Source organism: Tamandua tetradactyla, chromosome 11 (assembly GCF_023851605.1).
Source record: "Tamandua tetradactyla isolate mTamTet1 chromosome 11, mTamTet1.pri, whole genome shotgun sequence".
Taxonomy (NCBI): domain Eukaryota; kingdom Metazoa; phylum Chordata; class Mammalia; order Pilosa; family Myrmecophagidae; genus Tamandua; species Tamandua tetradactyla.
The window spans coordinates 33,353,805-33,380,116 of NC_135337.1; the positions used below are offsets into that span (position 1 = coordinate 33,353,805).

Below are 26,312 nucleotides of genomic sequence, written 5' to 3' on the forward strand. Positions count from 1 at the left end.
ATTAGGTCAGCGCTGGGGGAGGTGACCTTGTTTGGTTTCTGGCACCCGGGAACAGTGGTGCACTGTTTCTGCTTTCCCCGTTTGTCTAATTGGCCCAGACACTCGATCAGCGCGAAGCTACCCAGGAACTCCTCGCGGGCCACCCCCGCGGCCGGTGGCCGGCGGCCCGCAGCCCGCAGCCCGGCAGAGGCGGGAAAGCAACGCGCCTGCGCCGTGGGAACCGGGGCCGGAGGCGAAAAGCGGGTTGCGGAGGGGGGCCGTTGGAGCCGAGTAGCGTACAGAGCGGCGTGTGACGCGGGGACGCCGCGCGCTCCCAACGTCGCCCCGGTTTGACGCACACGGCACCAAACTGTGAGTTTCAGGGGTTATTTGGTCGGATTCGCTGGGGCGGGAGTGGGTTTCGGGCTTCTGGGCTGTGGCGGCGGCGGGACTGAGAGTGGCGGAAGAACTTAGGGGACCCGGCCTGCGGCGCTTGGGCCGGGGGAACTACGCCCTAGGCTGGGTCCCAGCCATCCTAAAGGACGCATTTTGCCGCACAGGCTAAGATGGCGGCGGCGGCCGAGGAGGCGGAGTTGGTGCTACACAAGGAGCCGGGGCCCGGGGTTCGGGGAGGAGGCTGCTGCGGCGGCCGCGGGGGGCGGCGGATTCTGAGGTGAGCGGCTGCCGCCGCCGCGGGGCGGAGGTGGGGGATACTTTCCACGGCGGCGTCTGTGGATCCGGTAGCGGACACAAAGGGGCTGAGCTGGGCGCTAGACTGGGGGTTTTGTTTAATCACATGAAGGATAGCAGCCAGTGAGCACTAGGGGGAAGGGGCCGAGATCAGGCGGCCAGGGGAGACTGGCGTCGCCATTGCAGTGCACTGAGTAACGGGGCGGTCTGAGAGCAGTCACCAGCCCCTCTTCGGGACTGCTTGGTCTTGGCCAGCAGCGCCGGCTCTGGCATTAACTGTACGTACCCCACCTCATAACATAGGACCAGGACCGCATCACACTCCCCACTTCCCCCTTTCTGCAAGATCTTGTGTTACTAGGTGTCTGGGGAGTAATAGCAAGAAGTAAATCGCTCAAAGTGTTTGGGTTGCCAGGGGCTTAGTGGGTGTCCACCTAAAGCTTTTTGCCTCTCCAGGTCTGATTCCCTGGCCTTTGTGTCCCTGGGAGCTTAATCTCTGCCAGAGGAAAGCAGGTGTGCTCTACTTCTCCCGTGAACCTGAAGATGAGTTATCCCAGACCCTTCTCAGTGATTGGAAACTTAGGTGGTGGAGCCAGAGGTTTCTTGTTAACGAGACTTCCACAGACGACTCTCGTGGTGGGATTCATCCATGGTTTAGCAACATTAGTGGAAAAGTTTTCTTGAATTTCTTAAGTCGTACTGATTTAAATTGAGTTGTTCTAAAACTTTTATGTTTATACTTCACATTTTGTGTGGTCATTAAGAAACATTTAAGGAGGGTAAATAACACCATTGGGGATTCTGAATGATGGTCTTGTTTTATATATAAATTAATAATTTCAACAGAAAAACTGAAACACCATCATTTACTTTTGCCAATCCTTACTAAGTTAGGCTTGTTTTATCTGGATGCTAGGTTAAATTTGTCTTAACCGTACATTCCCTCCTTGTAATAGTCTACTTTAGTTACATGCTTTGGTCCCGCAAGAAGGGAAGCATTGCAAAAAATAGACAACTAAAGTCCCTCAAAGAAAGGAAACCTGCTGTTTACCTTCAGTGCTATGTGTAAGTATCCAGGGAACTTGATAGCAGCAATATTACATTGGAAAGTTTGGTAAGATAAACTAGTTTTTTATAGTTTATATTTTAGCTTAGACAGCATGAAGGCTCTACTAGTTTTAATGCGCTGGTTGTGTCTTCCTTTAAAATCATGGCAGTGTCAATTTTAGAATTTCTAACAAAGTTATCGCTACATCATACATTATATTGATATTAACTAATATTTGCAGTTCAGAATTTGGAAACAGCTAATGTTTTGTTTTAGCCAGGTAACATTTAACAACAAAATTACTTTTAGAAGGAATATTTAACCAGATTTTAGACCACTAACGTTATTTAGATCTCTGTGTTTAAATTGAAATTTGAACTTTTTAACATTACTTAAAATTTTCATTTTCCTTGTTACTTTTTCAGATACATACATTTTCCTTGATTATTATTATTATTTTTTTAGCTTTTCTCCTACTCACAGAGAACAACCTTGCTAGGTTAATGAATAGGAGATATATTAACCTTAGCAAAATGTATTACTGAAACATACAGTTTTAGATTACAAGAAATCTTAAGAGAACAACTAGTCTTACCCCCTCTTTTAAGGCATATTGAGGACCAAAGATGCCATAATGGAATGTTGTCTTGCAATTTCTGTTCTGTTCCTCTTTCGTTTGTCATATTTCTGGGATAAGAAGGTGAATATCTGTGCCTAATTATAGCTGTAAAAACAATTTGAGAATACTTGTCAGTTAACCACTGTTCATGAAAACTTTTGTAACAATAAGTTAAAAACTTTTTTTCATGTGATGCAGTGACAGTTTTTGAAGTTATTTCCAGTGAAACAAATTCAGATACAAAATACGGAAATTTCACCAGTGTTGCTTCTGAAGTTTGAGGTTTTCAAAAAGTAATGTTGACCCAGAAATTTAAAAATTAAAAAACCAGATTGCTATATAAACTTTTTGGAATATTTGAAATAAGTGTCATTGTTATGAGTTATCACATAAGAAAAAATGAAATAGACACTGAAAACAATGGTGCTATGCCTTTCATTTTGTAATAGCATTTTGGTTGGATAAATGAACATGTCACTTGGGCTGTCTCTTTTCTTTTGTCTAAAAACAACGTTTTAAGATTAAGTACTACTACTCTTGAGTAATAGATCTGTGAGATCATTAGGAAATTCAGTAAGTAGTAGAAATACTTTATGGTAGGATTCCACAGTGATCTGTAACTTCCTTAGATGTCAGATTTAGCAAAAGCAGTTAAACTGTCTTAAGGTTTTATAGTGTGGGTCATTTAAGGTACCTTTAAATTATTGATTTTTCAAAGAAAATGGTTAAGCATTTTCTTAATTTTTGACACTGAAAGAGAATGAATTTGATTACACTTTAATCTTGTGATAATTAGGATTGCTCTCGTTATTTGTAATTGTAAAGTGAATCTGTCACCTGAAAGCCTTAAACATTTCGCAGGTTTAATTTGTCATTCAAGTTGTAAGAGAAAGTTTTGGTGGTGGTTAAATTGAGACTGTAATGGGTAGCAGGAGGGGAAAAGAAAGATTCAAGGATAGTTACTAGAAGTGGTGAGGATATCTGTAGTTAAGAGGAACTGGCTGTTGGAAAAGATCAGGTTCATACTGTTTTATCCTAAATATACTGTTAGTTATTTTGGTTACTTATTTAGACTTTTTTCTGAGCATGTGATCCAGGAAAGAAAAGAGTGGATCTTACTCTTGTGGAAATACTTTTCTCATGACTTCTATTCAGGCAGATCTTAGGACAGCAAGTTTGCACCAAAAGCTGAAATTGGCTTCTTGAGTTATCCAGACCTACTTTTGTAGAACAGTTATAGTAGTCCTTTTAAAAAAAGTGTTGCTAATTTTTTTAATTGATAGCCTTGTACATTAAACATGAAAATAACGGATGGATACTGTGATACTTTAGATAGCTGTTAAAGCAAGCTCTAAGTGTTTTTACATTTCTTTGTGTTCATCCTTTTGGTATAGAGAAAGTGTTTATAGATGGAGGATCTGTAAATATTACCAAGGTTTAAAAACTTGAATAATATTATGACATGTACCAATGATTGAAACAGTTTTAAAAGTGGCATCTCTTGATTCAGGTTCATTAATGGCGTGAGGTTCATGGTATTTACACCATTGAATTTTTAGGAATTCGAGACTTAAAGCAAACTTGTTTTAGCACTAGCTCACCCTGCTGGTTGTCTAAAGTATTATTTCCCCTCTTGTCCCTCTTAAGGAACAACACGAAAACCCAAACAAAGATCACATGAAACCCAGAGAGTAGTATAGCACCAAATTCAATTTATAGTCTTTCTTCACCATGAAAAAGGTGACTTTTCATCTTTAGGGCCTTAGTTGCTCTACTGTACTGTTTTCTCAGATTTGTAAAAGTTGAACTGTGGAGTTACTGTCCTCTTTTGAACTTGCTGGGAACTCTTATGTGATCATGGACATTTTATATATATTTGTTTTTTAAATTCAAGATAAGAAATCCTTTGACAATCAAGAGATGTTAATAAGAAAAAAAGAATCCTTGTGCAGTAACTAATCCAGGAGGAGAAAAGCAGAGGATTTCAAGAGGTAGAGGAGCCTGTTAGGGCAGAAGCAGCAGCAGTAAACACTTCTCTTAGATGGAGGAAAGAAAGAGTAGATTAAGGTTATAGTTTTGTTTTTTTTTCAAATTTGTTTTATTGAGATATAATCATACAAAGTTTACAATTGGTGGTTCACAGTATCATAAAGCTGCATTTGTCATTACAACTGATTTTTGAACATTTCATTTCTCCAATAACAATATTTTTTTCTTATTCACCTGTCCATATTCTGGATTAAGGGAGTGTCAGTCACAAGGGTTTTATATTCATACTTTCACACCCTAAAGGTGCTATAGCTATTAAGTCATCGTCAAGAATCAAGGCAATTGGAGTGCAGTTTCAGGCATTTCCCCCTAGCTGCTACAACACACCAAAAACTGAAAAGTGATAGCCATACACTGCATAAGAATAAAGGTTAGAGTTTCTCAGAGATTTCCTTTGCACTCATCCTTTGCTAATTCTTGTCCTACAATTTTTATCTGCATTGCATTCCCATTTCATTTGGGATTCTTGGAACTCGTTTCATGTATGTAGCTTTGTTATAAAGTGTAGGTAAATGATTGTTCCTTGAAATTCTATTAGCCAACTATTGAAGTTGGTTAGAGTGATAAATACAGATTTTCTAGATGCTTTTGGCATGTCTGTCATAAACTTAAGTTATAACCTTGGACATATAACTTTTTAAAGATTTTTTGTGCAAACTCTAGAAACTTAAGTATGTTGTGAGGCAAACAGATGATTTAAAATTAAAAAATACCTGGTGAAGTGTTAGGGTTACTTTACAGAGTATGTTTACCTTTAGTATATCATTTATCTAATTTTAAAAAAAAGATTTCAATTTAATCCTTTCTACCAAGGTGTTTATCTTTTTATCTGTAAGCTTAATGCATATCTTTTACATCATTTTCTTAAGGAAAATGTTAAATATAACCGCCACTTTCAGAGCACCATGCATTGTAGGAGGGGTTATATTAGAATGAATGGAGACAGCATATGATTCAGGTTTAAAAATGACATACATACATACCTGTTTTGGGGAGCACTAAGTCAGTGTTCTGTGAAAGTGCAGTTTTTCAGTCAGAAAAGAGCATGGATGTGAATGGAGCCAATATTTGACTTACTTTACCACACAGATTTACATACAGGTTTTGGATAGGGTTAAGTGAGTGTTCAGTGAAAATGCTGATTTCCACTCAAAAAATTGCATGGAAGTGAATGGAACCAGTATTTCACTGAGTTTCAAATATTCTTTATATCACTGTTTTGCAGAGCACTAGTTGAGTGTTCTATGAAAATGCTGTTCTTTACCCAAAAAAAGTGCTTGGATACCATGTACCTACTTGCCAACCTTGTGATCTAATTTATATTTTTCCAATTTATTGTTGAATGATTTGTGAAGATGGTAAAACCATGCCAGCAGAATTAATTGCCTTTTGCTTACCACCAACTCATTTAATACTTGTATATACATATGTATATGTACACATATACAATCATAGGTTTATATTTATGCCTATATATAAATAAAGAGGCAGGATGGGATAGTTTTTAAAAGTGTAAGCTTCGAAGTAAAACTGCTGAGGTTTAAATCTAGCTGTGTGAGTATTAGACAAGTGGACCTAACAGTAATACCTTCTTCCTAGAGATTAAGGGTTTAGATTACATAATTCACGTGAAGTCCTCAGCTTTCTGGCACACAATGCTCAGAAAATAGTAGCCGTTACTATGACTAATAATTATTATTAAAACATTGTTCAGTTGTTCTTTCTACTGTAATAACATTTTCATCTATGAGTGATTTTGATTTGAATACTTTTGCTGATGTCCTATTTTTAGGTCCGTATACACAAAGGCAGGGTTGTTATTAAGGAAGTCAGAGGCAGGCATTGAAGAGTGCCTTCTCTTGTCCTAGCAGCAAAAATAGTCAGGTTCAGTATTTCAGGAATGCATTCCCTTTTATGGCTGTCATCTAATGAATAGATGGACTTGGTGGTGAGTGTTTATTCCAGTTTCTTAACTAGTGTATTGGTGTGTCTTTTTTGCAATATCCTATATGTCTTCATTCTCCCCTAAATTTTTGACCATGAGCTAAGTGGTGACCATTAGTACAGATAAAGAGTTATATGTGCTGGTGTAATGTACATGCAGCCTATGTTATGTAAGGTACATCAACCTGAGATGAGAGTGAGAAATAGCTGGTACAGTAACTAGATTGAGGAGGGAGATGTTATTTTTCATTGGATAATCTGAGTCGGGTACTTCCCCAAACAGCATTTCTTTTTGCCATTTTCATCTCTGACTTTATACTTCTTTTTTAATTTTGTGTGTGTTGGTGTCTGTAGAGTCTTAAACTTATCACTTCTCCTGTTTAATTTTCCTTCTGCCACCTACCTCTCCCACCACGAGCAAATATTTTAAGCTTTTGTACAAAATTGTTAAAAATAGCAGCTAGCAAAAGTAATTTTAGGTTCACATAAGTGAGATTGAAATATTAGAAGTTTTATTTATTCTTAAAAATATTTTCATTATATTATAGAAATTTGGAAAATCAAGGGAGAAAAATTCACCCATAATCACATACTCATTATACAGCTATTAGTATTAAAAGAAAGGGAGATGAGACTGACATTAATTAAACATTTTTCTGTGCTTTTTATAATAATCCTTTGATGTATATATTCCCATTTTACATGCAAGGAAAGAAACTCAGACTTGGGTCACACAGAGTTAATGCGGTAGCAGCTAAGCATTGAACTAGGCATGTCTTGATTCTAGAAATGAGACCTTTCTATTCTACCTTCCTGTGTTGTCATCTTACTTAGTTGTTCAACAGTTTGTAAGTTTTATCTCCTGTTCTTCAAATTCCTGTTCTTAAAACGTTACAGAAGCATTTTTCTGTATACCCTTATTTCAAGTGGTGTTTTATTGTCCACATTGTTTATTCATAGCATCACATAAAGACTCTTTGTCTTGGCTGGACATTGGTACAATGATACTGGCCAAAATGGAAGCTGCCTTTTTCTTTACTGAGTAGTTAATATGAAAAAATTCAAGCTTAATCAGAACTAATAATTTGTGGGGCTAAGCATGCTGCAGGTTTAATAATGCTACCTTTTCTTATAGCACATTTAACTTAAAACAGGATAAAGTAAAAGTGGATGATATATTCAGTTTATAACCATCTGAAAACAGAATTTTTCTTGTATTTTTACACTTTGAAATGACTTAAACTTCTTTATTAAAAAAATCTTGAGTGACATTAAAATTAAATGGGTAGTTACTATTAGCAATTCTTAACATAATCTTTAATTATAAAAGAAAATTGTAGTTAATGAAAGAAGAGTATTGAGTCCTTACATTCTCATTGGGAGGATGATATACATCAAAAGATAATTGGAGCATTTATAAATAGATTGTATAAGTCAGTACCGCCCAATAGAAATATAAGTTGTCATAAGTGTAATTTAAAATTTTCTGTAACTGCATTAAAAATAAAAACTTAGGTAAAATTAATTTTATTGATATGTTTTATTTAAAAACAGTATTAAAATATCAAAATACAATCAGTATAAGCATTGGAATAGTTTATGTTCTTTTTTTCATACTTGGTCCTCAGAATCTAGTGTATCTTAAGTACAAAGCATATCTCAATTCAGACTAGCCAGATTTCAAGTACTCAATAGCCACATAAAACTGCTGGCTACAGTATGGGACAGCACAGGTATAGTTAGTAAGTGCTGTAGGAGTATGGACAAAGTGTAAAGTAGAAACTGAACTGAGCCTTAAAAGATGACTGGGTCAAGAGTATGAGACTAAAGGCTGAAGAACACTGTTCCTGTAAAGAAGAGATAGAAATTAAAGCAAGAGATATATTTTGAAAGCAGATAATAGAATAGTCTGAACCCGGTTTAGGAAATTTAGTTTGTATATTGTGGGGTGTGTGTGTGTGTGTGTGTGTGTGTGTGTGTGTGTGTGTGTGTGTGTATTTGAGGGTGCCTAATCCATGGTCATAAATTGAGTACTTGATGAATATTTAATAGAATTAATATGAAGCAGAATACCAAAAATGCTAGAGAAACTCTACTAGCAAAGCCATGTGGGCCTTTAAAGAGAAATTTAGGGAATATTGATACTCTATGGTAATATAATGGAGAGTTTTTAAATAGGGTGAGAACTAAGAAAAGGTTCTTCAGTTTGGCCAATACTTTGTTATTGGTGACCTGTTTTTAAATGTTTTATTTAGACATAATTTACACATAGTGAGGTGTACAAATCGTGAGTACAGGTTAGTGAATTTTTACATATAAGTGAATCTAGGTACCTTCTACCCAAATCAAGATATAGAACATTTTCAGAACATTTTGGGTCCCCTTTTACTAAATGGAAGTAAGATTCTTGTGCCTACTGTCAGTCCCCTTTCAAAAGTAACCACTATTCTGAATTCTATCTCTGTAAATTAGTTTTCTTGTTTCTGAACTTAATTATGGCATATCTGTCCTCCTTTTCAAGGGTAGTGAGAGTTGGTGCTTGTGTCTATTTCTCTTCTATCCTTGTTTGGTATTTGTGAATTTGTTGGTATTTTAGTTTGCTGAAGCTGCTGGAATGCAATATACCAGAAATGGAATGGCTTTTAAAAGGTGAATTTATTAAGTTGCAAGTTTACAATTCTAAGACAAAACAAATGACCAAACTAAGGCATCCAGAGAAAGATAACTTAACTCCAAAGAAAGGGCCCATCAGGGTTTCTCCTCAGCTGGTAAGACACATGGCAGTGTCTGCTAGCTTTCTTTCCTCATTTCATAGGACTTCCCTGGGGGTATTTTCCTTCTGCCTGTCTGCAGGTCTCTGGCTATGTGGGCTCTGTTGGCTCTGAAGCTTTTTCCAAAATGGTTCCCTCCAGTAAGCAATCCCACCTTGAATAGGTGGCGACACATCTCTATGGAAACCATCTAATCAGAAGTTATCACCCACAATTGGGTGGGTCACATCTCCATGGAAACAAAAAAAGATCCCACCCAGCAGTACTGAATAAAGATTGAAGAGTATGGCCTTTCTGGGGTACGGGACAGTTTCAAACCTGTACAGGTGGTAAAACAGACGATGGGTAGCTGGAACCGTGGCCCTTCTGTTTTATTTCGGTTTTTTGTTTGTTTCCCCCAATCTTGATTATGCCAAGTTTAGAGAGATCCTTAGTCTTCACTATTATAACTCTTTAGAGGCTAGTCTTATGATTTCAGTGTTTGTTCAGAATGGAGAGATGTGAATTTCCTTCACAGGTAACATAAATTATCTGGCTTGCTTTTAGTACAGTATTCTCTAAACACATAGCCAAGAAGGAGGTGGAGGAGGTCTTAGGTTGCCCCCTAATGTAGTTGCATTTTGGATCCTCTTTGACAGTAGCTTGTAGGTAATATGTAAGTTTAGCTTTCAGGATTTCATATTTGCTTAATAAAGTATTGGGTATTTCTTATTGTGATCGTAGGGATAGAAATTAATTGGTGTACTACTGTTTACAGATTTGTATCCACCTTAGAATGAGAAAGATTTTGGCATTTATTTGTGTGTAAATAATTAGGATATTACCCTAAGGCAAATTGCACAAAAGATTCACTGGTTAAAACCCGTGAAGGAGATTTCATAAAGTGAGAACTGAAACTAGAATTGTTGATCATGGTTTTTATTTCTAGGTCTTCAATCAGTTTGTTTGTTTTTTTTTTTCAAAATGGGTTAGCAGCATTATTTTTCATAAATACTGAGCACTGGAAGCTTTTATTATATAACAATATTAAATTGGTGCTTTGGGGAGAAATTTGATTTTGTTCTGAAATATGTATTACTAAAAAAAGTTGTAAAAGGTATGTAATGATGAAAATATGTCTTCATATTTTAACATGCTTAGCTTTGAAAATTGGAGTTTTTTTTGTAAATTATGCAGAATGGAGCATGAAGAATTTCTCAGCATTGGATTATGAGTGCTTTTGAGTTTATGAATGAAAATATTTACTCTATTAAAAAGTTGTATGTTTGGACTTTGTGCTTTGTTTACAATTTTTAAAACTAAAGTACATTTAATATATTCCTATTTCAAGAATTTTAATAGTTTCCTTAAAGAAATAATAAAACCTCATCTATCAATTTTTCTTATTGTAGGTTTTGTGTTTGTGAAGTATAGAAGACTAAAGCAGAATTAGGTTAGGAATTGAAAAAGTATATGCTTGTTATCTACAAAATATCAAAACTTTCTTCATAGCTTATTTGGGCTAGATTTCAAAACTTACAAACAAAATTATTACAATGGTACTAATTATATGTAGGAAGAAATGCATTGAACAGTATATGTTTTCCTCTTGACAAAAATGAATGTTATATTTGAATTCGGGATTGGGAGATTTGAATTTTTATATTCGGAAAAGCATTGTGTCATTATATTTCTCCCCACTTTTGCTTGTTTAAATGTTTATTAGTTATTATACAAATTCACTTACTGTCTCACTAGGAATATGCACATATACAGTGCTTCAAATAGCTCCTGATCTAAAACGTGATTTGAAGAGCACCTATTAGGGAAATATTTGAATTACTGAGCTTATGTGAAACAAAATAATATGAATGAATGGTTTATAGAAAGTGTATTAATTAAAAAAAACCTCTTGGCAAAAATTTTTATCTAGATATTGAAAAAGTGGTATGTGTAGATTAGTGGAGAGGGAAGGTACTGTCAGCTATGAGAAAGTCATGTTTAAAAGCACGGAGTAGTTCAGTGATTAGAATGCCCGCCTTCCATATGGGAGACCCAGTTCGATTCCTGGACCATGCACCAAAAAGAAAAAAAAAAAAAAAAAGCACAGAGATGGGAATTATGGAATGCAAGCATTTTCCTTGGCTGAAGTAGAGTTTATTTGAAATAAATATAATGAAAAATAAACTTGATAAGATTGTGTCTTGAGCTAGAGGAATCTAAAGGAGTTTTATGAGAAAGAAATAAGGAGTTTTACTGAAAGCCTTTGAGCAGAATTGCATGAGGAAAAGAGGAGAGGGATTAACAGTCAAGTAATATAATTGGAGAAAAGATTGGTATGAAGAAGGTCTGTTAGGAAGTTAATGTCTTGGTTCACGATGAGTATATGAAGGTAGCATGGGTAGTTTTAAAATAAAACAGGTGGGGACTAAATTAAATCAGAATACGGGGGTAAGGAGGACATTGTTTGCATTTTAGAACTTCACCTACTCTGCGACACCAAAGGAAGAGAGGTTTATTTTGTCCAAAACTTAAATTTTCTGTAGCACATAATCTAATTCAATCTGTTTGGATAGATGATTTCAACAATCCAAGCACATTGAACCCAGAATGGGAATAAGGGCTTGTAATTCTGTATAGCTTAATGTAATGCACGGATACGTCCCAGAGTGTGATGAGAGATACTGAAAAAGTATGGCAAAATCCCTTGAGGGGTGGGAGAAAAATTATGGAACTATTAAACTCTACCAATGAGGAAACTCCTGGTACTGTCTCAAACATTAGGGACTCCCAAGTCAATAGGCCATGCCCTTGATCTTGAGGCTTGCTCTTGTGAAATTTATTTATTTAGTAGAGAAGCTAAGCCTACCTATAGTTCTAAGAGTTACTTCCAGAGGACCTCTCTCTCTCTAAGCCCAACTCTGCAAGTAAAATCATTACCCTCTCCCCTTTGTGGGACATGACATGTAGAGGTGAAAGCTGTCTTGGCAATATGGGAAATGACTTCCAGGGATGAGCCTGATCCTGACACCATGGGATCAGCAATGCCTTCCTGATCAAAAGGGGGAAAAGAATTGTAGCAAATATGGTGTCAGTGGCTGAGAGAGTTCAAAAAGAGTCGAGAGGCTACTCTGGAGGCTACTCTTATGCAACTTTAGCTACATATTGCTGTTTATCATGGTTTGCTAAACCCCAATCCACACCTTTCTTGCCAACCCTAATGAACAGCTAGGGTTTTATCTGAGATTCTACAAAGGTTCCATGCATTATGATTACTCTCCAGAAACTTAGAACCTCTGGATGGATTCCTAGGCCAGATAATTCCTGAAACCCAGAGGGGCCATCTTCTCCAGAAAATGACCTAGTTCTGTCCCCTTCTCCTATATTATCAATAGCCCTTTCCAACATGAAAAAGTTGAAATGGACATAGCCCAAATACCTCTAAAGATGGGAAGAAAGATCAAAGGAGAAGGTGGAGTTATAATAGAAAAAATGACATTTAACAAATGAGTATAACAGCTGAATCATATTTCTTTTAGATCCAGTGTCTTGGAGCAGGTAGAAGGAAAAACCTAAAATTGTAGAACTGTAACCCATACCAAACTGAAATTGTGATGTGCTTTGAAATTTATTGCTTTTTTGTATATATGTTATATTCACAAATAAAAAATAAAGTAGATTTCTATTGTGGCTCCTAAGTTTGTAGTGCAAAGTTAAAATAAGAATGGAATAGTTTTATTATCTTCTGGTATTGAACATAAATTTACTTGGAGAAAATTTTCATTGTTATTAACACTAATTGAGATACATCTGCCTTTTTCTATTAAAAAAAACTGACCTGAGGTTTTTTTTTAAAGTTTGATTTGAAAAATAAGTAAAACACAAGAAAATTATGCTATAGCAGTATTTTCTGAATTTCAGGTACTTTTGAGTACAAAATATTTTAGATGAACGGAAAGAGAAGATGTAAACTGTAATGCTGAGGTTTGAGCATTTGAACTGTGGTTCTAGAGACATTCTAATTGGTAGAGGGACAGTTGGGAAAACAGGTTAATTAAAATTAATAATCTGGGGTGGGCCATCATGACTCAGCAGGGAGGGTTCTTGCCTGCCATGCCAGAGACCCGGATTCGATTCCCGGTGCCTGCCCAGGCAAAATAATAATAATAAATAATAATAATAATATGAACTACCAGTGTTTCAATTTATTTTTAAGTAGATATTTGTTTAAAATTTAGGAGCATTTGGGAACATACTGCTTTTTTTATGAGAAAAATAAAAATCCCTAAACTGTGGTTCCCTCAGGGTGGTGGTAGTATTTGATATTTATGATATGTTTTTCTTAATGTTGACTTTAAGGTTTCCTAAGTTGAAAGTGTGCTATGTTTTATAATGAATGAAGACCTTTTTTACAGTAGAAGTAGAAAAACATGAAATATCACAGAAGTAACATATATTTTAAAATCTTTTCTGCTTTTATTAGAGTTAGAAGATATAGCAGAAATTTCGGAGTTAATGAAATTTTTAAGATAGTATATTTGTCATAACAAGTTTACATTTTAATTGTTATCACAGTTAATATAGACTTAACTTCAGTTAAGAAGTTAATGGTGAGATTTCTGGCAACATGGCAAAACAGGCACATTTGACTCTTAAGCTTACTACTGAGGCAAAACAGCTAAAGTAAAAGAATACATTTTCCCCTACTCACTCTCGTTGGGAAATAGAGATTCTGCATACATGTCTGAAATTTGGGGTTTCTGTATAATAGTGTGGGTGAGCAGGGGTGACCGTGGAACTATCTATTGATTAACCTAGTAAACTGGTGCAAGGAGAGAACGGTGGTGGTGAAGTTAGAGATAATTTTCAGTGGTTGCGGTAGCACTCAAAATTTTGTGCTGTGGCAGTAAATGTCTTACAGTGACAGTGCCATTGACATTTATGCAGTGACATCCTAAATAGGATGCCTGACCGCCTCCTTATTCATCTGATTTTCCAAGCCTGATTCACCAATTTTATTATCAAGTTTGATTATTTGATATTCTTCCCATAGCTTTTTCTGAATTTAACCTTAGAAATTTAGACTGAGAAATATTGTAATTCAATGTTTGAAAATTTATCATATAAAATACATAATAGAAGGTTGAAAGATAAAATTTAGGAAATCTCCCACATGTAACATAGGGGAAAATAAGAAAAAAGATCACACTTGTGGGTTTAACATAGGTGTGATTAAAACTACAGAACAGGAGAAAACGGATGTAGGGAATTGTTTAAGAAAAATTGAAGCAAAACCTTAAGTTTCTAGATTGAAAAGGCTCACAGAATGCCAAACATAGTGACTGAAATAAAGAATCACATTATGGTGAAATTTCAGACACCAGAAATAAAGGGAGGGCTCAAAAATTTCAGGTGAGGGGAGGGAGGAATGGGATGTATAAAAAAGGATTGGTACTCAGTAATGTTGATACTTGAGTAAATAAAATAATACCTTCAAATTTCTGAAGGAGAGTTTTTTCCAAACTATTAATTCTATATACCCTGTGTGTATACCCTACCAAGTGTAGGAGTAGACTAAAAATAGGAAATGTTAGAATATTTACTTCAAATACACTGTATCTCAAGAAGTTAGTACAAGGTGGGCTTCATCAAAATAATTGGGAAATCAAAAAGAGGAGGGAAAACACAGAAGAAATAGAAAAAAAAAGATTTTTGCAACTATATTCATTAAGGGATGTTGATTTGTTTTTGGTGTGAGGATAATATTGTCGTCTTAGTATGAGTTGGAAGAGTTCTTTTCTATTATTTGACCAGTTAGTGAAAGACTGGTGTTAATTCTTTGAATATTTGCTAGCTCTCACCAGTGAAATCTGGTTCTGCGCTTTTCTTTGTGGAAGTTTTTTGACTACTAACTCAATCTCTTTGTTATAAGTCTGTTTGGATTTTCTATCTTGAATCCGTTTCGGTAGTTTGTGTTTTTCTAGTAATGTATCCATTTCATTTGGTTATTTAATTTGTTGGCATGCAATTGTTCACAGTATTCCCTAATAACCCTTTTTATTTTCTAGGGTTGGTAGTAATGTTCCATCTTTCATTCTCGATTGTTAATAATGTGAGTCTTTTTTTTCTCTCTATTGGCCAGTCTAGTTAAAGCGTTACCAATTTTGTTGATCTTTTAAAGAACAAACTTGGTTTCATTAATGTTACCTACTTTTCTGTTCTCCATTTCATTTATTTTTGCTCTAATATTTATTATTCTCTGCCTTCTGCTTACTTTGAGTTCAGTTTGTTCTTTCTCTAGTTTGTTAAGGCAAAATGTTTAGATTATTAATATGATAGTTTTTTCAATGTAGGCATTGATAGTTATAAATTTCCCTCCAAATACTCCTTTAGCTACATTCTATTAGCTTTGATATGTTGTGTTTCATTTTTATTCATCTCAATATATTTTCTAGTTTCCCATATGATTTCTTTGACCCATTGGTTGTTTAGGACTGTATTTTTTATTTTCCACAAATTTGTGAATTTACCAAATTCGCTTCCATTATTGACTTCCAATTTCATTCCATTATGTTCATAAAGCATACTTTGTGTGATTTCATTCTTTTTAAATTTATTGAAACTTGTTTTATGGCCTAGCATGTGGTCTGTCCTGGAGAGTGCTCCATGTGCACTTGAGAAGAATGTATATTCTGCTCTGTTGAGTAGTGTTCTATAGTTGTCTGTTAAAAGTAGTTGGTTTATAGTATTGTTCAAGTATTCTTTTTTTACTTGTTGATATTATCAAGTTGTATACATTATTGAAAGTGAAGTATTAAAATCTTCAACAATTACTGTTGAATTGTTGATCTCTCTTCAGATTCTGTCAGTTTTGCTTTATGTCGTTTGGAGCTCTATTGTTAGGTACTTATGTTTACAATTCTCATATCCTTTTGATGGGCAGTACCCTTTTTATCATTTTTTAAAGTCTATTTTGTCTAATGTTAGGATGTCCACTCCACCTGTCTTTTGGTTATAGTTTGTTTGGTGTATCTTTTTCCGTCATTTTACTTTCAACTTATTTGTGTCTTTGAATTTAAAGTATGCCTCTTGTAGAACTTATGTAGCTGGATTATAATGTTTTGTTTTTTAACCCCTTCTGTCCTTCTTGCTTTGGTAGTCCTGAATAAGTAGAATTTATATCTGCCATTTTACTTTTATTTTCTTTATGTCTTAGGTCTTTTCTGTTCCTCTATTTCTGCTATTGCCTTCTTTTATATTACATAGAGATTTTTTTGTGTAACATTAAATTCCTTTACCACTTCTTTTTAATATATATGTGTGTGTGTGTGTGTGTGTGTGTGTGTGTGTGTGTGTGTTGTTATTGCTGTTTTCTTAGTGGTTACCTTGGGAATTATAATTGATTATTTTATTCTAGTTCAGATTAATAAGAATTTTATTTCAATAATATGCTAAAATCTTGCTTCAATATAATTCCATTCCCCTCATTTTTCTGTCATACAAATTATATTTTAATATATTGCATGCTAATCAAAATAGGCTTATAAATATTGCTTTATGCAGTTTTCTTTTAAACCAGATAAGAGAAAAATATATACTTTATATTATCTTTTATATTTACCTATGTAGTTATCTTTATCGTGTCACTTTATCTCTTCAGGTGGATTGAGGTTATTATCTCGTATCCTTTCACTTCAGCCTGAAGTATTTCTTGCTATTGGCCAATTCTCTCTGTTTTTGTTTTTCTGTAAATATATTAATTTCTCCTTCGTATTTGTTGTATTTGTTTTTCTCCTTCATATTTGAAGTATAGTTTTACTGGATATAGAATTCTTGGCTGACAGGTTTTTTCTTTCAGCATTTTGAATATATCTTCTTACTACCTCAAGCCTCCCTAGTTTCTGATAAGTAATGTCTTTTGAGGATCTCTATAAGTGCTGAGTCATTTCTCTTTTGATTCTTTCAGAATTCTGTCTTTGGAGATTCAGGTGGAATGTATAGTCAGATTTTGGAGCTTGTCCTGTGATTGTCTTGCTTCTAGAAATTCTAATGTTAGCTATTCTCCTGGGCCTGGGGTCTGTTCACTGACCTAGCTTGTATAACTTCAGCTTTCTGCGGCTGAAGCTGTGCGCAGTTAGGGAATATACTGTTTTTAAAAAAGCAGCCAACTCACAGTACAGCCTTATTTCTAAAGAGTTGTTTTTTCTCTGGTCCCTGCCTCCTTTATCTCTGTCTCCCCCCCCCCCCCCCATGTCTCTTTTGTATTTGCATCGTTTTGCAGTCAGCTAGTGCTTTGGGCAGAGTTTATACTCAGAATTCTCTATTCACTCCTACTTTGGTTGCTGCCGTTCTATCCCCATTTAAATTTCTAGCTTTTCCAGGCCTGAACTCTAGATCATAGAGATATTTTTTGTTTGCTTACCACAGACACCTGTGTTGCTAACAGTCTGGAATTACCTTAATTAAATTTTAGGGAGTGAGTGTTTTTGTTTTTTTTTTTAATTTGACCATCTAAATGCCTAAATAGGGCTGCAGTACATGCAAGGGTTTGTTTACTTCTGATCCACAGAAGTTTACATCCTTTGGGATCTCAGTTCAAACAGCAAGCATTTTTAGTATGATCCCCACCATTTTTGAATCCTTTATACCGCTAATCCCCAACAATGTGAGAGGCACTGATCAGTTTTTCAATTTCCTCCTTGGGATTGGCAAACAACCTCAAGGCAAAAGCATTCCCAGGAGTTGGGCTTACATCTATAGATTTCCATTTTAGCTTGGCTCTTGCATGGTCATTCTTTACTACCTTATTAGCTTTCTGATACCTCCAAGCTAATGGCTTTTTTATATAGTAGGACTTGGAGGATTAGTTAAGTGTGGTTGTTGGAAACTGTGTAACCCAGAAAAACATGTTCTTAAATCTAATCTATTCCTGTGGTTGTGAACCCATTGTGAGTAGGACCTTTTGATGAAATTATTTTAGCTAAGGTGTCATCCAACCCAGTCAGGGTGGGTCTTAATTCTGTTACTGGAATCCTGTATAAGCAGAATGAAATTCAGACATAGAAAAAACCACAGGAAGCAAGAAGCTGAACATCAGTGCGACCTGGAAGAGATAGGAGAGACCAAGACAGACTGCCATATGCCTTGCCATGTGATGTGCTAAGGACTGAGGATCACCAGCAGCCAGCCCCAGAATGCCACAGACTTTCCGAAGAAAGTATCACTTTGATGATGCCTTCATTTGGACATTTTCCCAGCCTCAAACTGTGAGCGAATAAATTCCGTTATTTAACCCAACCCATTTCATGATATTTCCTTGAGAAGCCAAGGAAACTAAAACAGTTAGTATTACCTATTCTACTATTACTGCACTTATATCAGGCATGTTCGAATCTTTGGGTGCATGTGATATCATTAGGATAATGTATTATTGCTAGGTTTCTTTTTTTGTGGTGACTTAATTCCTAAGCATGTTCTTTTCATGAGGTGGTAAAGATGACCACTGGCTGTTCTCATTATCATTCTCATAAGTATCTTTTCCGCTGAAAGGAGTGCCCATTTCCCAATAATCCCAGCACACATTCTGAGGAAGATTCCAAATCTCCCTCTTTGGTTTGTATTCCTAACCATGGGCAAATCAAGTCTAGGAGGATAAGATATTCTGACCAATTTGGTGGTCACCTGTTCATCCCTACTAGGGGTCTAGTGTTAGCATCACTGTAAAAATTAAGTCAGGATGCTTCCCCAGAGGAAAATCAGGATGCTATGAACAAAATAGGAAAGTAAATGTTAGACAAAATAACGAATTACTCTGTAAGAGTTTTCATAGATTTTGGGGCATCTTGAAAAATTTCATTATATCATTTAATCCAGTAAAGCTGTTTAGGAACAGAATTATAGTTGATTGGTGACAGTATTTGCAGAACTGAGTTGCTCAGCTTATATGTGTTCAAGTTTGTAAAACTTGGGACAAAACGTTTTCTGGAGTCACTGGTAATAAGAGCATAAAAGAGGTTTTGTGTTTCTCTTTTTTCCCTTGCAACCTAAAGCTAAGAGATATAGATCAATTGTTAATTTAAGATGAATCCTCTAGGGATAAGAAACATTTAACACAGTGTCTTTAAGGTAGAGTTGTGTATCAGCTATTCCTAGTGATACCTTGGTAACAGGTAACTCAAAAGTCTTGGTGGTTTAAAACAATTGTACTTATTATTACATCAATTCCATGGGTCAGCCGGATGGTTTTTCTCATCTTGGCTGGGATCGCTTATGAGTCTGTGGTAGATGGCTCCACATGCTTGGGAGTTGGCTGGCAGTAATCTAGTATAGGATGGCCTTGGGTGGGACCTTTGGGCTGTCTTCAGTATTGTCTCTCATCCTTCATCCAGTTAGCTTGGGCTTGTTTTCGTGGTCTTATTCCAAGAGAAAGAGCAGAAGTATACAAGGCTTCTTGAGGCCTAAGCTCAGAACAGGTAAACTTACATTTCCTGCATTTAACTGGTTTTCTTGGTCAAGGCCAGAATCAAGGAGTGGGGAAAAAGTCTTCCACCTCTTTGGAGAAACTTTAGAACTTTATTGCCAAATGCATGGATAATAGGAAGTGGTACAGAATTGGGGCTGTTTTTACGATCAATCTTTTTGACCGATTTTTAAAATTAATCTAATTTTAAAGATTTGTTTAGCTCTGGGTTGAGTGTTGTTATATTTCAGTAGTTGTGTTTGGGCATAGAAGTTGGGACACGTAAATTATATGCATCGGTCTGTCCAGTAGTTCAAATGACTCTCTGTTATATATGTTTCATTTTACTTCATTTCCCCCCAAATTTATTATTTGCTTGTTACTTTTTAAAAATTTTGTTAGTATAATTGACATATAATAAATCACATGTTTAAAGTATGCAATCTGAACTGATTTGACCTCTATATAAATCATCACCAAAATCAAGATAATGAACATACCCATCACCTTCAAAGTTTCCTTGTACCTCTTTATAATCCTTGCCTGTTGCCTCTCCCCCCAAGCTCAGGCGTTTAATTCACATTTTCCAGAATTTTATATAAATGAAACCATAAGGTATTTACTCTTTTTGTCTGGCTTCACTTAGCATAGTTATTTAGAGGTTTGTCCATGTTGAATATATCATTACTTTGTCCTAGTTATTCCATTGTAAGAATATAACAAATTTATTTATCTCTTTACAAGTTGATGGACATTTTCCCTCTGTTTCTGGCTATTACACAAAAGATGCTGTGAACATTTGTACACAAGTCTTTGTATGGATGCATGCTTTCGTTTTGGGGGATAAAAAAGCTAGGAATGGATGACTGGTAGGTGTATGTTTGACATTTTAACAAATGGCAAAACTGTTTTCCAAAGTGGTTTACTCTTTTATCTTCCTCCATAAGTGTACAAGAATTTCTTCACATGTTCTCTAACACTTGGTTTGATTGGTCTTAATTTTTGTCATTCTCACAGATGTATAATAAAATCTCATTGTGGTTTTAATTTGTATTTCTCTAATGACTAAAAATACTGAGCATCTTTTCATTTGCTTATTTGTTATTTATATATCTTTGGTGACGTGCTCCTTCAAATCTTCTGTGTAATTTGTAATTAGGTTATTTGTTTTCTTACTGAGTTTTTAAAAACAGGCTTATTGAGGTGTAATGACATATAGTGATTTGCACATTTTTGAAGTGTACCATTTGATAAGTTTTGACATATGCATGCACTGAGAAAGTCATCACTGCAAACAAGATACTGAATATATTCATTACACATAAATGTTTCCTTGGGTCACTTGTAATCCTTCCCAATCTTGAGTCTCATCCCCTTTTGGGTCTGTTAAACAGCATTTAGTCTAGGGTTACTTTTCCCTTTCTATCCAGGCAGTTCCCTTTTTTTAGTACTCTCACCAGTGCTCCCTGAATTATGAGGTTTTCTACATTGTCTGCATGTTGCAGGCATGATAATCTGGCTCTATGTGAGACTTGAACAGTATTCCCTGTCATTGTTTTAGGTGGCTCTTTTCTTGGTCTTGAGTAGTTTCTACTGGTATTTGTCCTAATCACTAAATATCTAGATTCTTGAGGCAGATCATCTTTTTTCTCTGTTTAGCTATCTTCTCTCCATTACTTTGCCCTGTGTTCCCTAGGTGCCTTGACTTTGATCTTTTAGCTCAGTCTCCTCAGTTCAGGGAGGCCATTGGTCTCTGCCTGAGATTTCCTTCCTTGGTCAAGGGTCTTTCCCCTTCTTTAGGCAGTAAGCTGGGGTAGTGATGGGGCTCACCTCGTTTGTTTCTCTTCTTTCAGGAGTCGCTGTTGTTGGTTGCCTAATGTCTAATATCTGAAAACTGTTGTTTCATGTATATTTTTTGGTTATTAGTCTTTTCAGGTGGGAGGATAAACCCAGACCCTGTTTCTCCATCGTGGTCTTTATATTTAACTTTTTTTAGCATTGTATTTATTATTTTTAAACAGACCTTGTTTTTAGAGTAGTTTTAGGTTTAAAGAAAAATTATGCAGAAAGTAGAAAGCGTTCCTGTTTACTCCTCTTGCTCCCCACAGTTTCTCCTATTTTTAATATCATGCATCGGTGTGGTATATTTGTTACATTTGGTGAACCAATATTGACACGTTATTATTAAGATCCATAGTTTACATTAGGGTTCACTCTTTGTATTATACAGTTTTATGGGTTTAAAAAAATACATGTCATGCATGTGTCCACCATTATAGTATCATATAGAATAGTGTCAGTGCCCTAAAAACGCATAATTATTATCCGCCTATTCATCCCACCACACCCCTTCCCTAACCCCTGGCAACCATTGATCTTTTTACTGTCTCTAGTTTTGCCTTTTCCAGAATGTCATATAGTTGGATCATATGGTGTGTAGTACTTTCAGACTGGCTTCTTTCACTTTGCAATATATGCATTTAAGTTTCCTCCATGTCTTTTGGTAACTCAGTAGCTGACTTCTTTTTATTTCTGAACGGTACTTCATAGTACGGATGCACATAATTTGCCCATTTTCCTATCGAAGGACATCATGGTTGCTTCCAGTTTGGGGCAATAATGAATAAAGCTGCTATAAACATTCTGGTGCAGGTTTTTGTGTGGGCGTACATTTTCAACTAATTTGGTCAAATATTTGACTGCAAGCATGATTGGCTGGAGCATACAGTAAGCCAGTAGTATACAGTAAGCTTTGTAAGAAACTGCCAGATTGTCTTCCAAAGTGGCAGTGCCATTTTGTATTCCCTCCAGCAATGGGAGTTACTGTTGCGCCACAGTCTCCTCAATATTTAATGGTGTCATTGTTTTGGATTTTAGCCATTGTATAGGTGTGTAGTGTTGTTTCATTGTAGTTTTGTTTTGCAGTTCCCTAATGACATATGGTTTTGAACATCTTTTCATATACATGTTTACTATCTGTATATCTTCTTTGATAAGGTTATCTGTACAGCTCTTTTACCCAGTTGTGTTGTTTTTTACTGTTGGGTTTTAAGGACTCTTTGTTTATTTTGGATATAAGTTCTTTATCATATGTGTGTTTTGCATATATTTTCTTCCAGTGTGTGCATGTCTTTTCATTCTTTTTATTAAAAAAGACACTGTTGTGTCTTTTGCAGATCAGAAGTTTTAAATTTTAATGAAGCCCAGACTCAATTTTTCATTCATGGATTGTGCTTTTGGTGTTATATCTAAAAAGTCATCACCAAATCCAAGGTCACCAATATTTTCTCCTATGTTACACTTTTACAAGTTGTATAGTTTTGAGTTTTACATTTAGGTCTTTGATCCATTTTGAGTTAATTGTTGTGAAAGGTGTAAGATATGTGTCTAGTTTCATTATTTTTAGTGTGTCTGTCCATTTCCACCACCATCTGCTAAAAAAGATGATCCTTTCTCCCCTTGTGGGTATTTTTTATGTGTTATCAGAATTTTATGGTCTAATTATGATGCTTTTTATGAATTATCATTGTTTTATTTTCTACAATGTGCTGATATCTCCTAAAACATTTTGTAAATTAATAGGTTTTATTTTTTAGAACAATTTTATATTTATAGAAAATTTGAGCAGGTAGTAAAATATTCTCATATCTTCTCCCCTCTCTCCCCCAGTTGCCCAATTATTAATATATCCTACATTAATATAATTTATTTTTAACAATGAATCAAATATCATTACATTATTTGTAACTAAAGTCCATGGCTTATTCTTTTATCTTTAGTTTTTACCTAATGTTCTTTTTCTGTTCTGGGATCCTATGTAGGATATCCCATTACATTTAAATGTTATCTCTCCATAGGCCTCTCATGACTTCTCTTGTTTTTAATGACTTTGACAGTTTTAAAAAGTACTAGTCAGGTATATTGTAGATGCTCATCAATTGGAATTTGTCTGATGTTTTTCTCATCTTAAGAAATTTTAGTATGTAAGTGTTTTCTTAAAATCTTGAGGTAAAGCGAGCTGTACCTCCCAGCCCTCACCTAAAAAAAATCCCAGTTACACACACACACACACACACACACACACATATATACATACATACATATATTTTTAACATGGGCAGGCACCGGGAAACGAACCCAGGTCTCTGGCATGGCTGGCAAGAACTCTCCCACTGGGCCACCATTGCCCGCCCCCAAGTTATATTTTTTTAGTTATGGATTTAAGAGTACTTCCTATCAAATGTCATTAGACACCCTTTTTTTTTTTTCTTTAAATAATAGTGTGTTTAAAATGTGTGGGTATGGGTGTTTAGAGAACAAATGCAATTAAAGGTTTATTTCAGATTTTGAGGCATAGCTAAGAAGAGAGCATGATCAAACGTTAAACAACTGAAGTCAGAGTTATGTGTTGCATGTGTTGATTTGGTGCATGTGTGTGTGGGTGTTTTTTATTTATCTTCTTGAGAACATGCCATCCTCAGTACATTAGTTTCTGTGGTTCCTGTAACAAATTACCACAGACAAGATGGCTAAAAACAACAGAAATTTATTCTTCCAATTCTGGGGACCAGAAGTCGGAAATCAGTATTAATTGGGCATCATTGGAAGCATCAGCATTTCTTTGGAAACTTGTTAGAAATGCAACATTCTCTCCGACTTTGATCTAGACCATTGAATCAAGAACTCTGTGGGGGTGAGGGGAGAGCGGGGAGGTGCACAGGAACTAGCAGTCTGATACAGTAAGCCCTCCAGGTGATTCTGATGCATGCTCAAGTTTAAGCATCTGTTTTCTAAATTATTGACACTATTAGTATTATAACCGTAGGCCTTCTTTGCTAACTCCAGTCTGGGACTTCTAGTCTACAAACTGTTTTCTCTATGGCTAGAAATATTCAGTATCAAAATCTTGGTATTGATAATCAATAAAATTAATACAAGATTGAACTGAAACATGTAACTGATTTTGTCAGTTGAATTTTTATTTAATTGTAGTTATTTAATAAATAATATTACTGGATCCAGAGATGATGTAAATGTTTTTCTCTGGTTCCTTGAAAATGTGAATTAAGTTCATTAGCCTAAAATTTACTTGCTTATCTTCTGTGTTCCTAAGTACATTCTGTGATATAACACAAAACTTCTAATCGCTCATTCAACCTACATTATTAAGCTTTTACTGTGTGCCAGCCACTAAGAGTCCTTAAAGAGAAAAATAAATTCTTGTTTTCAGTGTGTCCACATTCTAGTTTAGAAAATACACATTGAAACAAAAAGAAGTTAATAAAGAACTATTGCTAGTTGTTTGGTAACTTGGGAAACAATAAAGGTGATAAAAATAGGATCTGCCAGTGTGACTGAGCTAAGTATTGAAGGACTAGTAAAAAGGGGTTAGAAAAATTAAAGTAGTAGAAGACAGTTATAGGGTATGAGGAACATGAAAGTTGAAGAAACATGGCACCTCTTAAGGGACTGGAAAAGGTTTTCATGCAGAAAAATGAATGGGAGAGTAGTGATTAGAGATAGATAAGGCTGAGATTGCAGAGTATCTTGCTGTGAAGTTCTATGCTGAAGAGTTTTGATTTTGAAGTTGAGTACTATTTATTAAAGGACTTGAATCATAGATATGACATGTTTAGTTAGGGCAGCTGTTATGATTCATTTAATTCTGAGAGGGATGAATGTGAGACTGATAAGTAGGTATGGGGAAAAGGGCACAATTAAGAAATGTGAAGAAGATAGTGGTACTGTTTTTTGGGGGTATAGAGAATTCAGAGAATATTGAGCCAGCTTCAGGTAGGGGAATGAGGTGTAAAGTTCATGGTAGGACATTTTGAGTTTTCAGGATTTGTGGAATGTGGTAAAATTAGTTGGGGTAGGTAGATATTTGGCAAGTACATTTTCAGTGGCTTGTTGGGCTAGAAGTCACATTATGCTATGTTAAGGATTAAGTTGAAAAAGCAAGAGAGCATCGATGTATGCCATTCTCTAGAATAATAGTGTTTAGCATTTATTAAGTACTTAATAAATATTAGCCAATATTATGATTACTATTAGTATATATTTTTATGCCTTTCAGTACTGTATCTTTTTTTTGTCTTCAACTTTTTGGTATATTTTTTGGTATGTACATAATATTAAAGTGTATGTTTATTAACAAATGGTATTGCTATTGTCATAGTATTAAAATTAAGAAAAGCAAGTTATGATAAAATTGTTTAAAGAGAATTAGAAAATTTGAGTTTCATTTGAATAGATAGATGATTATTCCTCAGGAAAACAGATTTCCTGTTTTAGCCGAACATTTTTTTCAAATAGATGGTGCATCTAAAAAATAATTTGATGTTTCTTTTTTAATTTGAAAGAGTAATATGTTGTAGATCTAGTTATTCATACCTGAAGCAAAAACTGAATGATGATCTTTACATATGTAATTGCAGGTTTGATTTTATTTCGGATGAGATTGTTCTTTCAGCAAGATGTTAATAAAACAAAACCTAGGTAAGTAGAAGACTATTTTTGTTAAATTCTGCATTTTAAAGTGGGAATAATACAAAATTTTCTGTTCTTTAAAAAGTATATTTTAAGTCCAGGACCATTGTGTGTTTTTTTGTTTGTTTGTTTGTATGTTTTTGTTTTTAAGTCAAATTTTGAAATAAGAAGAATCTGCTTTATTACATACTTGGCTCAGTTGATTTGTTGGGACTGAAAATACAACTATCAAATATTAAGAATGTTCTTAGTTTTTTTTAAATTTTATGTTGAGGGTAATTAAAA

General features: G+C 35.3%; 1 protein-coding gene across 11 annotated transcripts in view; it reads left to right on the forward strand.

Annotated features, from left to right (window-relative positions):
• Positions 1-207: 207 nt before the first annotated feature.
• ZNF644 (zinc finger protein 644) overlaps positions 208-26,312 on the forward strand; it is a 98,777-nt gene continuing 72,672 nt past the window's right edge. For 3 of the 11 annotated variants that reach the window (XM_077120301.1, XM_077120307.1, XM_077120312.1), the window contains exons 1-2: positions 11,984-12,551; positions 25,976-26,036. In XM_077120301.1, the coding sequence (XP_076976416.1) occupies positions 12,500-12,551; positions 25,976-26,036 (113 nt within the window). In that variant the 5' untranslated portion in view covers positions 11,984-12,499. Of the gene's footprint in view, positions 352-374; positions 653-1,125; positions 1,735-11,983; positions 12,552-25,975; positions 26,037-26,312 lie in introns of those variants that run through there. The other 8 variants (XM_077120303.1, XM_077120305.1, XM_077120309.1 and 5 more) reach the window with 8 other exon arrangements.